The 14,858-nt window shown below is 41.6% G+C and overlaps 1 protein-coding gene across 4 annotated transcripts in view; it reads left to right on the top strand.

Annotated features, from left to right (window-relative positions):
- Positions 1–14,858, top strand: part of GRAMD4 (GRAM domain containing 4) — a 78,058-nt gene that overhangs the window by 37,404 nt on the left and 25,796 nt on the right. For all 4 annotated transcript variants that reach the window (XM_069801894.1, XM_069801895.1, XM_069801897.1 and 1 more), the window contains one exon: positions 9,396–9,516. In XM_069801894.1, the coding sequence (XP_069657995.1) occupies positions 9,396–9,516 (121 nt within the window). The remainder of the gene's footprint in view (positions 1–9,395; positions 9,517–14,858) is intronic.

Genomic DNA, 14,858 nt, shown 5'->3' on the forward strand with positions numbered 1-14,858 from the left:
AAACGCTGTGTGAGGATGAAAAGCTTTAGGAGGAAATAAGTCCTCTCCCACAAGGGTTTTGCATTCCAGTCTGTACAGCAGGCTGTGGCAGGAGTCTCTAGGGGCTTACAAAACTGCTGGCTTTGGTTATGATTTTTATATCAACATTACAAAAGAAGTGAGGATTATGCTTTCCCATTGAAATTTCTGCTTTCCCACATTCTTCATTCTCATGTTCCTGTCTAAACCTTGTATGTGACTAACTTCCCATTGTTTTCTCTGGCTTCTCCATTTTGGTATAAATGACCCAATTATTCTTTGTAAGAAGAGCAACCTAGCAGAATGCAGACCTCATGAAAGTAGAGCTCTAGAAAACCATATGTGGTCCTTGGGCAGTTCTGGGGTGTTAGAAAGTGATAAACCTCAGAGGCGAAGTGTTTCGTAGTGGTTGTAACCAGCAAAAGACCTGTACTACAAAGTCCTGTTCTGTACAGAAATGCTAATACCTCTGTGTGCCACAAATTGACTATGAAGCTGAGTCAGAGTCTGACTCCCAACTGTGTCAGGACACCCTTGGTGTAATTTCTCCTGACATGAGGGTCAAACACCTGCTGCAGTAGCAGAGCTAGAGAAGAGCAGAGGAATAGTTTCACTGCATTGGTTTTGCTGTCGTCTTACTGACCTGGCAGCCTGTAGTCATTTTTGGTTTAGAAATCTTGAAGCAGAATAAAGAGTTGATTTAAGTAGCAGGTGAAGACCCTGGTAAGGGAGTAAGTAGCTGCTGTGTATATCTCAGCCACCCAAATACTGACTGTGGGCCATAGTAGCCATTCCTTGCTTAGATGGACAACCCTGGCCAAGGGATCCTGATGCTGCAGCATGGGCTGCTAAATAAAGCGTGCTGATGCTGGTGAGCACTGAGGCTGTGGTGGCAGTGGAGCTTACCCTGGGTTTCTCCCACCCTCTGCTCCTTCCCCTAAGCGCCCTCCTTTCTTTCAGCTTAAAATCCTGGACTCCCAGACACTGACAGTGTGTTTCCGACAGATCTGCACACATCTGTCGAGCTTGTGGAGTTCCTCTGATGAGGACTGTGGTTTGTGTATGGTGACTGGTGGGGAATCTTCTTGAACATCTTCCTTGGGCACCCAGAGAAGCCACAGTAAAAAGGCATGAGTCCAGGTTTTGCTGCAGAGCTGTCTGTTCATCAGAGCTGCTCTTGCTTGCTTTGTACTAACAAATTTTTTAAGTTTTTTTCAAGGTCTGACTTCTGAATGGGAGACTTCTCAAAACTCACAGAAAGTTTCTTAAAAGGTGTAGGGAAGGTTTTGATTATTCCCAGAGATGCTTACATGATGCACCATGTATATTGAATGCATGTCTAGCCTTCCTGGACAAAACACCCTCCAAAACTGGCTTCGTTTTCCTGGAAACGTTGTTGGAAGAGGCAATTGTGAGCAGGTTAGAGCATTTGCCTGGTGTTTAAGATGCCTCAGTACAGACAAAAGAGGATTCAGACCTCCATTTCTCATCTGTGAGAACTCTGCTCTGACTGATGGAGGATGGGTTGTGCTCTTGCTCTCAACTTGGCTTCCAAGAGCACAAGGTTCCCGAGACCCTCTCCCGAGGTGAGAGGGAAAGAATGCAATTCCAGCCCAGCGCAGCAGCAGGCTGGAGTCCTGGGCTGGTCCTTGTTCCGGGACTGGCTTGTGCAATCTGCCCTCTTCATTGGATAAAGCATGGCAATGGTGGTGGCGTGAAGATGCCAGAATGCTGGAGGGTCCAACCCAGGAGGATCATGTGCCATCACGCTGCCTTTTCGTGGGGCTGGTTAACCAAAGCGCAGCACAGCGCTGACAGAGGTGTATTGTTTTCGCTCCTCCATGGGCTCAAACAGATGGTGCCTACGCATCGCTTTAAGTAGGTGGGATGTGCTCTTGCTTCTGCCTTTTTTTGGGTGCCCAACTTGGCTTCATGAATTGTGGAGTCGGTGTGAAAGCTCAGGCAGGGCAGTGGTCAGCGCTGCTGTGCCTGTCCCTTTTGTATAACTGGGTCAGAGATTTTGGGACCCCCATGTGGAACCTGCTCTTCCCTGCTCGGCTTAGTAACATAAAAGCCTTGGAAGAACCTACTGCTCTTCCCAAGCCAGACGTTGAAATGTTTATAGCTTGTTTCACTTCTGCCAAAAACAGGGAGTGAAAACAGTTCCTGCAATAATGACAAAATTTTTGCAATTCCCTTCATTTTAGATGGATTCTGCAACTCTTCTGGCATTTTTAGTCTCTGAAATTTCTGAAAATTCATGGAGCAGGAGTACTTTTCATGACTTTTAAGCTGGCAAAAGTGTATCTAGCAACAGAAAACTTCCCACTTGATATTTTGAGATGGGGATCTGTCTCAGTAAGCTATTGATTTTTAAGATAGTTCAGATATTTTCAGGAAGCTTAATTTAAAATCCTTCTGTAATGAAGGGGAAATGATCTTGTGTCTGTTACAACACAGTAAAGGTCTACTGAAAACACTGTATGTAAACGTAAAGTTACTAATTGGTTGTTAGCATAACTATTTTGTACATACCATAGTAATGACATCTTAATTCTTTCCAACCTCACCCACTTGAAGTGGGACATAACAGGAATGGTGAGAGAGGAGACCAGACCAGTTTGCATAGAGGAAGAAGATCTTGTCAAACATGATGTGCTTTGTAAATCAGTCTTCCTCATCACATGAGATAGAAGAGCAGTTTCACATGAAACTCTGCTATTGAGGTGAGGAAAATAGTACCAGGGGGAGTATTAATTGCACTAAGAAGCAGGATGATGGTTCAGATTTAACCTTCCCTCCACTGCTTCTGGATCAGAGTTGGCTTATTTCCTATCAGCGTAGAGAGGGCCCAGGCTGCTCCCCACCCTGTAGGCGTATGCAAAGACACTCAAAAATTGGTCCTCAAAAGCTATGCTTATTTTAAGTACTGGAACAGGAGCTCTGCCTTTGAAAGAGCAACGAGAGGCACAGCAGAATGATGGAAACAAAAAAAGTAAAAAGAGGGATTGTTTAACTGCCAAACCCATGTTAGGGGTTTTTTAAGGCAAACTCGTATGACTGTTTCTGAATATGACACATCACTTGTTGGTTTTGATGTGTGCAGGTAAACCAGACTGAGCTGGAGAAAGGTTATAGTGAAAATGTGGGTTTTATACTTAACTGTTGCATTTCTCCACTCTACCAAAACACCTATATAAAACAGGATAGAGAGGAGGAAAGGATATGCACTCAAAAAATCTAGCTTATCTTTAATGTTTCTCTCTGCTTTTTTGGCTTTTTATGACACCAATATTGCCATTAGAAAATCTTCTTTTTTTCCCCTTTTTTCTGTATGAAAGACTCATGCAAACAAGCAAGAGGCCTGACCAAAAGGGAAAACCATTAAATTGACAAAGCAAGGAAACAAGGTGTTCTCAAATGCAAAAACCCTCTGAACAGTTCTTCCTTCAGTTTTCTTTCTTTGCTGACTTGTTTTTGTTTGGTTTGTGGGTTTTTTCCCCTTATAATTAGCATGTGGATGTCTTGCTTTTTGTCCCCATTCATAGACTGGTTGGGTTAAAAAGAATCTTCATATGTTTTTAGCATTATTTTCTTCTAGAGAGTGTAGCTGAGCAAAGATTAGCTGAAGATAAAGTAGCTCAGGATGGGTCTTTTGGAGCAATAGGAAAAGAAGTTTTTGAGGAAGGAGGAATGAGAGTTCATTGAGGATTAGTTGTGTAGCTGAATGTGTGGACAACACATTTTGATCCCTGTATAGTAGTAGATCATGTGAGGTATTGAATTTGAGGTGGTGTCACATAAGCCCTGGGTAAGGAGAGTTAGAGATTAGAAGAACAAGAAACAAATAGTACACAATTAAGCTGTATCCAGTTATTGCTATGAATTGTGAACTTGTCTCCGGAGGAGTATATGAATTACAAAATAACTGGAAACAGGAAAAAAACAGGTTAGGGATTGCTGTTGTGGGTCCTTCCTCCATCACTGCTTGTTGGTCAGTGTTCTTTGTATGTCTTTGCATTATCAGAAGTGGTGGAGCGATTCCTTGTCTTTCAGAACACTGCAACTTGCTGCTGGTGTTTAAAATAAAGACTAAAAGCTCTTCAATGTCTATGTTAGTGAAAATAGACATGTTTTAAGACTCCTAACACCTTGTTAGTAATGTCATATAGTTGGTTTAGTTGGGACAAATTTAAAATATTAGCTTTCTGTAGGAGCTGGGGGTCTGGCAAAGGTAGAAGCTGCCTGCACTGGAGAAAACTCCGAATGTCTGGCTCTGTCAGCGTGGCTGGTGAGATCCAGTTTGACTGTGTGTGGTTGGGATTTAGTGCATTTAGTACCAACTAAACAACATCCTTGAACTCTGGTAATGTTCAGAGGGTTGTAGGGAGATTTGCCATAATTAACATAGACGTAGAAGGGTTATTTATATCTTGTTAAGTACTGGTGTTTCCCCATGTAAATATTACAGGGTGCATGTATGCTTTTGGGCATTTCTAGTTTTTTAACTTGGTCTCCTTAGGTTTAATACTAAACTGATTTGGTAGCTAGAAACAGTAGTCTGCAGTCTTTAGCTATGCTCTGAAAGAAATTTTTGGTCACTTTGTCCCAGAGGGGGATTTTGCAGCATACCTGTAGGCCTACGAAGGAATGCTATTATGTAAAACAGCTACTAGGAGACTCCCTAATCCACCTCCAATCCCCGCATTAAGGGAAACATCCGCTTTACTGCACATGCAGTATTGAATTAGAAATCCAAGCTGCTGCCACACCTTCCCAGCCTGATGTATCATCTTTCTTTTCGAAATACTACTCAGGTTCTGTTCAGTCTCACCTGAACTAAATACTTTGGTATCTAAGAGCTTTTTATCAAAGCATTTCTTACAAGCTTTTGTATTCTGAGGAGCAAACTGAAATTTTTCAGTTGCTGTAATGGCTGATGCCATATGATGACGCAACGAAGCGCTCAGTAGCTTGTCTTTTAGCAGTTGCATGATAGCAGCTAAACTTTTTGAAACGTTAAATCTTTAAATTTAAATGATCAAATCCTTCAGGTGTGACAGTTATGTTACACCTAATAGAGGATAAAATGCTGTAGAAAAACTGAAATGGATAAATTTTTTTGGTAACCTGTGAGATGCATCGTGGATGATGCTCTTTCCTATGGGGTCAATTCTCCTAGGGTTTACAGTGCAGTAGTACTCAGGTTAATGCAGTTGAAATGCTATTGTTGCCCTGTCTCACAGACTTCTGAAGCTCACTTTTAAAAGTGCAATAGCATCCAGATACTGTCCTGCTTTTCTACACAAGTTGACTTAGCTGGAGAGATTTTAAAGTGGTTTTTCTGGGTCACACTTGCTGTCACAACCTAAAGGGTTACCCAGCCTGCGGGTATATAGAGATTGTGACAGTGGGTTGGTAGGATTCTGTAATGCAGAAGGACACGGAGGCTTTTTACTCTAAATTTCTCTATTTTATTACAGTTTGCTACAAATACCACAAAAATCACTACTAGCAACTATACCTATGATTGATAAAGCAAATATACGTGTATGGAAAAAAAAGTATATATAAAGCTGTTACAAATTGTTGGCAGCAGTCAATAGTATGGCAGCAACCAAGTAGGTGTATACTATTACAGGTGACTACAAACTTAACACTGGTGAAGCAAACTTATCAATAATATAGCAGCAGATGTAATTATGATAGATTACTTACGCACATATACATATGTTTACAATAATACCAGTATTAAGCTTATTGGACAGATCTCAGAATGGGCCAAACCATCCCAGAAGTGGGAGGACAAACCAAACCCTCCCCAGCGAGGGTCCAAGATCTCTTAGAAAGTTTGTGTCGAGAGTTCAGCCTATTTAGGAAAGGAAAACTACATGCAGCATGGGAAGTTCTCAGAGAGAGAAGCTTCATTTTGGATAAAAATTAAGTCATTTTTATATCATAGAGAAATAAGGAGGTGTAGGACACCACCACTTCAGCAGCCAATAGATGCTATTAATTTCTGTTTTTTACCTGGAATAGCCAATAAATGTTGATGTTTTCTGTTCTCTCAGGCAAATTTTTATTTTTCCAGACTGTTTTCCTGTTCTTGCAGACAGAACAGCCAATGGCAGTTACCAATTCTTACTTTCTCAGGATGTTTTCTCCCTTTTGCAGACTATTTTTCACCTTTTCAGATGATAAGTTGCTGTTACAGTTCCTTGTTTTTGTGCTTATCAGTGGTATCTCAGGATGTCTCTGGTTTCTAGGTACCCATCTGTGTACTTCAAAGAGGCCAGCTGTACTTCTCAAGGATGCTTCTGGTTCCAAGGCCTAGTTCCCAGGCTGGCAGGCATTTTCTCTGTCAGTATTTCAGCAGACGTTTTCTTCTGTTAGTAATTTTCCCCTTCTAACCAGGTCACTGTTATGGCTACTCACATCACCTGCATGTCCAGTTAAGACATGCACTGAGCCTCTTGTAATATTTTAATGTTTCTTGCCCAGCAGGAGATAGGGAGCTGTGATTGATATGCCAAGGAGGGAAATTATGGAAGCCGATTCATCTTGGAGCTGAAGCCTGACCTTTTATGTTCTACCCTTTTGTGTGTGTGTGTGTGTGTGTGTGGAGTGGGGAGGTTGTTTGAATTTTGACTGGCTGAAGATGAAATCCAAGGAGCCCTCCCATTCTCATCGTCAAGGAGGATACTAATCTGTAAAGCTCAGTGGATAGATACCATGGTGAAATGTTTACAGGTTCTTCTCAAGGGTTCGTAACCTCTGCTCTTTGTAGCCAGCTTCACTGGTTCTGCAGGACGACCCCTTGGGGCTAGAGAAATATCCTCTGAAAGTGCCGTTCAGCTTGGTCAAATTGTAGATTATTTCAGGGGAGAGAGCAAGGAAGAACACCACCCCACCCTCTGCCATGGTTTCTGTTGCTTAGCAAACTTTAGAGTATTTAACTAACCAAACACAGAGGTTTTACAACACCAGACAGCACTGCTGCCAAGTAGCAACAAATACTGCTTTAAGGAGTTGGAGGGGCCAGAGCAGTCATAGTGGGGTGGATCTGAATTGCAGTCATGTATGTGAAAGTTAGGAAATGCTATGAAAGGTGAAGCTGTGACAATCCTTAATGATGGGGTGCTGTATTTTTATGTTTTGTTCTATAGGAGTTCTGCCCTGTTCGTTGTGTATCCTTTTACTCTGCCTCTTTCCATAAAGAATCTCTGGCACTGCTTGTCCTGCTAGTGGTCAAGTTTCTGGGGGTTGTTTTGGTTTTAGTAGAACAAGATGTAGCACAATCAGAACAACTGGAATTAAGGAAGCTGGAAGATCTGAGTAGACTTTCAAGGGCACCGAGGTTAATTTATACTACTTGTGGTTTTCTTATGTACACACAATGCATAGTCACTTCCTCTTTAAAAAAAAAAAAAAAGTGCTTAGTGAAAAATTTTTTCCCTTTAATGGTCTTGAAGATAACAACCCTATGAAGCTTTGGAAGTTTTTGTGATATCTTCATGATATTGCACAAGGTCCAGTGCATTTAAGTGCAACAGATGTTTCCCCTTAGCTGTGTGCGTGCTCTTGTTCTGGAACAGGGTGAGCCCTTGGAAGTAGGGTAAACTAATTATAAACGTAGTTTTCGTATTGGATTTAAAAGTCCTTGTGGACACATGATTAGGAACAGCACCACGTATGGGTATGCCTTTTTGTCCATATCTTTCCATTTATTTACAGGAGAGACAATACCTGCTGCAACAGTGAAAGTTCCCTACCCTACCCTTCTAGCACTTTTAGTTGCTAGAAGATAACTTGGTTTATGTGCTCTGACTCTTCTTTCTGAGGTCACTAACGAAGCATCAATGGGGAGATGGCAGCACTCCTTTCTGTTTGGTGGAGTTCAACCTGTAGCCTCATGGTGGAAACTGTCATGTCCTCTTGATTTGTGTATCTTTTTCCTTTCTCCCCTAACTCTGTGCTCTAAATCTCTTAGCGCTGCAGGAATACAGATAATCTAGTACCACCTAACTTGCACAGCAAGTAAAATAAATGATCAAAGGTACTGCACAAGGGCCTCCTTCAGAGGTGGGAGTGTTTGTGTCAGTTCCTCTGAACATTTGCACTAGGGCTTCAGACCTTCTCAAGATGCATAATGATTGGAGTCAGAGAGGGTCAGATATCAAAATTATCTGACTAGCAAAGGTTTACAAGGCAATACGTGAAAATAAACAGAAGAGGTTGCTGGAGGGTATGGCGTAATACACGAATCATGTAAAAACAATGTAAAACCTCAACCCTTGTGTCTGTGGTGATGGTGGAATTAGCAAGTATTTTCTGTACTGGTTTGCTGTAAGCTTGAAATACACCTGCTGTTCTACAATTTATTGCTGATACTGAACTTAAAAACCAGCCCAGAGACCAAAATGTAGAGTAATTTTTTTGTTTAAAAAAGAAAAAAAAAAAAAGAGAGTGATTCCCAGTTGTCGTCTTTTTGTCATGTCTCTTATATGCCTATCTGGGAAAAGTGATCACTGATAGTGACCCTGTTGTAGCTCTAGAGTAAAATAAGCTCATGAATAAGGATACTGCCAGAAACAAAAATGCAAGGCTAATTAGCCACAAAAAAGCCTTATGCATAGTTGATACTAACTTCTCATGAAAAAAGTTCTGAGACGGTCTATGTGTGTTTGTATAAGTAAATATATGTGTGTGTATGTGTTTATATTTTTATATATAAAATTATTACATGGAAGTTAGTAGGGTACATTGTAACCTCAGAAAAGGGTAAAAATCTGAACTTAATTCCTTGTCTCATAACCCCATCTTAAAACCATAAGATGCTTAGGTCCATAATGGGGCCATCTGACTTATACAAAAATACAGGGGTGCCAGAAATTGATGTATAGAGGATTATATGGCATAATATAACTTTATGTGAGTATACGGTTTGGTTTTTTCCTACCCATAGACATGGGCGAAGAAAACAGATACTTTTTTTTCTTGTTATGACCACTGGATTTAGCAATAGACAGCCTTTTCTGCTGATTATTTCTTTGCAGAATAAAGGGTATGTCACCTTGTGTTTAGATAAAGGTAGCTTGTACCAAGGGCTTATTTTTGATACATTGCATCTTGAAAAGAAAACTTTAAAGTTGTTTTTCTCCTTGATTTAACAACTGTAACTAAATATTTTGTACGTGATACAGCTGTGTGCTTTTTATGAAATCTTCCTAGCCCTTGATTACTTGTTTTTTTCTGGTGAACGTATTTGGTATAGCACAGATAAAACCCCCCTACCTAATCTATCATAATTAGATTTTAATTTCCTTGTAGAAATATTTCAAGGTAACTAAATCTTTTTCTTCTCCTTTAATTAACAGAGGAGGAGCTCAGGAAGCTGAGAGAAGAAACAAACGCTGAAACGTTAAGGCAGGAGCTAGAAAAGGAACGGCAGAGGAGATTAGAACTAGAACAAAAAGTCAATGAAGTACTTAAAGCAAGGTAAGAGAAATATATAAAGCAAGGTAAGAGAAATATCTTCACTGTAAAGCTGAAAGCCACTTGAGATCTCTGACTGTCTCTGAGGAGTTCTGGTAAAAGCATCCATTTCCAGCCTAGGCTCTCTTAAAATAAATTAGTAGCTCACAGAGAGAGAAGTTGTCTACGTTTTCCTGTAAAAGTGCATCTTGTGCACCCATGTACACCCAGGTTACTTGACCATACATACTGCCCTAGCTACAGAAGTGTTCTGACACTTTTCTATTTGGGATATTCTTCATTTCACCTTCTCTGATGTCGTCCCTCTGGGATCTCACCTGCCTGGAGCTATCAGCGTGCACTGTGTGCTACTGAATGCCAGAGCCTTTGCCATGCCACTGCATATGCTATGCCTCTTCAAAACCTGTGTCATCTCCAGACTGGCTAGTCCTTGTTACTCCTGTTCTAGCAGCAGCAAGGACATCCCAGTACTGCAGCACAACTCTAACTGTGTGGGAGTGACCTGGGTTTGAGCCTTCCTTGCCACTGCAATAACAAATTGAAACATGCCTTCCCATGCCTCTAAGTCCTTTCAGCCTTGAGGACGCCCACCTTGATGATGCAAAGCATCATGTTTGATGTTTTCTCCTTAGTCTGCCTAGCTGCACAGACTTTAGGACTTAAGACCATAGCAGGTGCTTGGTGGCCTTGTTGGTCTAGACCAGTTGCATACATAGCTGCCTGTGTTATCTTCCTCAGCAGTAGCTAAGATTACTTGGCTGAGCAGTAGGATCTGTGGTTCACCATCAACTGCTGTCATCAGGAGATAGAGCACACTGAGTTGGTAATTGCACGTGATAAGCACTGCCAGTTACTTACAGGTGACAAGCAAAAACCATCAGGCAAAACTTTTTGCTTGGATGTGAGGTTTCCCAGGGCCATGCAAACTCTTCCCAGCCCGCCGCTTCCCTCTGTACTCATCCTGAGCATACAAATGCCTTTCTGGTCAGGCCAGTAGTCCATGTCCCCTGGTACTCTGTAGCAATGGTTATAGGAGCTATTTATAGGAAATGTGTGAGCTTAGTTGCTTTCTGTGGTCTCTTTACCTCCTACTCCTATATAGCATCCACAAACACTGTATTAGGGGTATCAGAAGGTACATCGCTGCCTTGTCACTTCAGTATCTGTTTGCAGACCTGTTATCCATGAATTTAACTCCCTATTGAAAGTGCTGGTGCTGTCTACAACTGGAAGCTATGGAGACAGTACGTTACAGAAATCCACTCTTGACTCTAAAGAAGCGATTTATTTTCTTTCCTTTTTAACAGATTTCTTAGTGGTTTCAAGAAGTGGCCTGAAGTTACAGAATTTTGAGATTTGGTGAATAACTGTTCAGCATTCAGCTTATTTACCACTCTTGATCAGTCCTTTCCTCTCTTACTCTTCTCTTCTCCAGACTGAAGAGTTCCAGCTTTGCCAGTATCTTCTTAAGAGTACTCCATTCCTTTCATCACTTCAGTTGCCATTCTTTAACTGTTCTGTCTTAAGATGAAGAGGCAGAGTTCATGCAGTATTCAAAGTGTGGGTTCACCAAGGCCTTGTATAGAATAAATCAGTCCTTTCCTCTTACCCTCAGTACCCAGTACAGTGGGGGTTTTTTGGCTGATGTTTCACACTGATGGTTTTCCAAAATCACTGGTTCCGTGCAGGGTCGGTCTACATGTAGTCTGGACCTGAGCTGTCAAGTTGCACGCTTAGAAGGGGCTCTGCAAGGTCCTTGTGGAGGAGCCTTGTTCCCAAGCCAGCCTTGTGACCATGCACTGGGAAGGTGATCTGGACAGCTCTGACCTGGGTGGTTTTTTGGTGACTTTTAAAAGTTGCTCTTACAACTGGGAAGTGGGATTGCATTTTTATTGCGTATGCTGGTTGACCTGGCTGTATGCATGTGTAACTTCTATTTTGTATCTAGACTGATGTTTCCTAGTTGAGAGGGCTACTGGGGACAGTGGAAGAGGACAAACTTGGACCCATCCCCATGCTTAGAGTATCTGTTAGCTCCATAAAAGCAGTACAAAGCAATTAGTATTGTTTTCTGCTATTGGTAGAGAAAGCTAACGGTTCAGGATACCTTTCGTCTCTGACATGCTGCCTTGAAGAAGTCATCTGACATGCAAGTTCCACATGCTTGTCTTTGAGCACGGTACAGGTTATATCATTAACACTGGCGTAGGCCTTAAGTTTTTCTCCCGGGAGCAGATATGCTTGGGCTCTAGCTCATGCACCAGAGAAGGGAGAGAGTGATCCCATCATTGCTGGGAGTCCTGGAGAAGGATGAGGAGCTGCCTTCCTCTGCAGGAAGGTACTCATCATCCTGTCCTATTTCAGAGTAATGAGGATGGCCCAGGGTCTGCTATGGCCCAGGGCAACTTAAGAGTACGTGTGTGTTATAGAAAAAAGAGTTTGAAGGATTTTGGTTCTCAGTATTAGTGTCAACATCTGTGTCTCGTTGGATTGTGGACAACAGCAAATCTCTAGCAGGTGTGCCATTGCTAAATTAAGGTAGCATGACCTGTGTGCTTCAATGCTGTATTCCCATTTAGATATCCTAAGGATTACACTAGCCCTGTTAGCTTGGGTATTGCACTTGGGGATTACATTCAGCCAATTATCCCCTTTATCCATGTCTTTTTCAGGCTAGTCTTGCTAATATTCCAACCTTTTCGGGACAGGCAGGTATATGTAAGATGACAACAAAAAAAAAGACTTTGAAGACTTTCCCAGTTTCTACCCAGAAGAAGAAAAAGCAGGTTTCCTACGTTTTTTCCTTAACTTGTGCTCCATTGTGTGAATTTTTTTCATTGCTTTTTTATCTTTTTGCACTTTGCTGTAGACATTTTAAAATACTTTTATTAGGACTACAGGCAAAGTGTTGGCTGACACAATCAAATATGTAATAGGCCAAATTTACACCTGATGGAAACTTAATTTTATCAAGCAAAGTTACCAAAGACATCTCTGCTTATGTCAACAAAACAAAATTTGCCCTGCTTCTCAGCTAGCTAATTTTTCATGTAATCTTTAAATAGATATGTATATAAACATTTTTGCTTGTACTCTTTTTTTGCTTACAGAAGTGAAGTACTGATGAAAAACATACCATGCTATGGTGTAAGAAGGAAGAAATTATTTTAATAGTTACAGTATTCAGAAGTATTTGTGAAGTACATCAATACATGTAGCTATATGAATACATGCTGCAAAGTGTTCAGCAAGGAGAAAACAATGAGCTAACAATCTAGCCTTTTTTTTTTGTGTGTGTGTGAAGAAAATGGGCTTCTTTCATTGAGTTGTGTGGAGGGAGGAGTGGAAGAATAGGATTTTTAGTGGTTTTGTTTGGTGTTCATTGTCTGTATGTCGGCATTCAGAAACATGGTGGCCCCAGCTGAAGTTTTCCATAGATGCACTTCGGGACATCCCAGCACTTGGTACGACAGCTGAAGCTTATGACATTTTGCTAGTGGAACAATGCATAAATAATTTGGAATAGTCTGTGTGAGCAGTGCTTGTTTAGCATAAATTGTGGGCTGTTGCTGCCTTATTTTACAAATTGTGAGCTAGCTCTATCACGCAGGAAAAAAACCCACCCCAAAACCAAGTAGTTTTGTAACAACACCTACCAACAAGATGTGGCTTATAAAAATCTTTTTATTAGTATCATTGTGAACTATTTTTAAGAGGAGCAAATAGGCAATGCTTCTGTATAAGCCCCTATTCCTTCTGTGCTGCTTACCTTAGTTATCTTAATCAGCTCTTCCTGGCCTTTTATTAAACGACATTGTCTTTGACACATGCGATGTTTTGAGCATGGCTGACTTTGTCCATTGAGAAGATGCCTCAGCTTGAGATTGCTCTGGAGGCTGGAAATGTTCCCTCCTGGAAGGATCCCTGTCAGGCTGGGACTCTGCACAGGTAGCAAGAACCTGAGTCCCAGGGCCAAACGTTTCTCACCTGGCTGCCGTGCTGCCCTGGGCTTGCTGACATACATGGTTGCTGACGTACCCAGTTGGCTGAACTTCATGTATGTGTTTATTTTTAACTTAGTGGATTTGGTCACAGGCTGCTTGTAAAGTAGCTCCTGTGAAGAGTTTCTTTTGAATTTTTTCTGCCCGTGAACATCTAGATCTTGTACGACTTCTGGTTGATGACATTTCTTTGAAGGAGATGCAAAACACGAAAATAAGGTTTAAGTCACAGCTCCTCAGGTGAAGAAGCCAAGCATACCTGAAAGATATGCCTTTAAACTAGGCTGTGAAAATACCTGCTTTATGCTTATTTTGCAGTTCTGAGGTTGGAGGGCGCTTTTGATGGAAGCGCACACACATTCATGTTGCTTTGAGCAGTAAGAAGGATGTAACAGCCTTGACTGGCTTCCACAACAGCTGTCAAAAGAATGATGGTGGGTTGCTTGTGAATGTGGAGTTAGCCTGTAGGAAAATTGCTTTTAATATGTCTAAGAACATCCTGACATCAACTGGACCTGTTGTGTGCAGCAAGTCCGGTCTTCACGCAGTTGTTGGGGGAAGTCAGTTGATCCACATACGCTTCAACTCATGACTGTATTCAAGGCCTAATATGCACAAACCAAAAATGCTTATTTAAGGTCAATGGCCTTCAGTACCCAGGCTCCCTTAACTTTTGTGTCATAATTGCAGCTACAAAAATAACGCTTTGGTGCTATTCTGTGGAGCAGCATTGAGTGGATGCTGCATCAGTGTGCAGGTCATTTTTGAATGGTACATGTGTACTGGTCATGAACAGCTCTAACATTCATGCTTCCCTGATTTCAGTATCTTTGAAGAAAAAAAAAAAAAGGCACATTTGTGTTTGTCTTCTCCATTGGCTGAGATTGCTCTTACCTGTTTTAATCAGCCTGTGCTTTTAAATGGGTACAACCTCTAGTTGCATAAACATGACCTAACCTCAGGTTGGGGATCTGTTGGTGTTACCAGTCACACCCTTTTTCTGGGTGAAAACCATGGTCCCGGAGGAATTTGTGCAGCTTGTTTTCTTTGGTACAGGCTGCAGTTAGGAAGCCCTCATAGAAACACAGCCTTTTACGTTGTTCTGAGGGACCGCTTATGTTTTCCAGCCTTTTAACTGATCTCTGGCATGAAGAGTGGTTCAGAAACTGTAGGAGAGATAATTTCTCCCCTCTGTTAGTGGTCTTGATGTGCTGGCTGGTTCAACATGACCTGGTTTGGGGATTGAGCTTCCCAGTGGGTGTGCAAGCCTAAACAATGAATTCTGAGCTTCCTGGCCCAAATCTGTCTGAAGTGGCTAATTATAACCTGATTCACAGGTGCAGT

This window comes from Haliaeetus albicilla, chromosome 14, assembly GCF_947461875.1.
Source record: "Haliaeetus albicilla chromosome 14, bHalAlb1.1, whole genome shotgun sequence".
NCBI lineage: Eukaryota > Metazoa > Chordata > Aves > Accipitriformes > Accipitridae > Haliaeetus > Haliaeetus albicilla.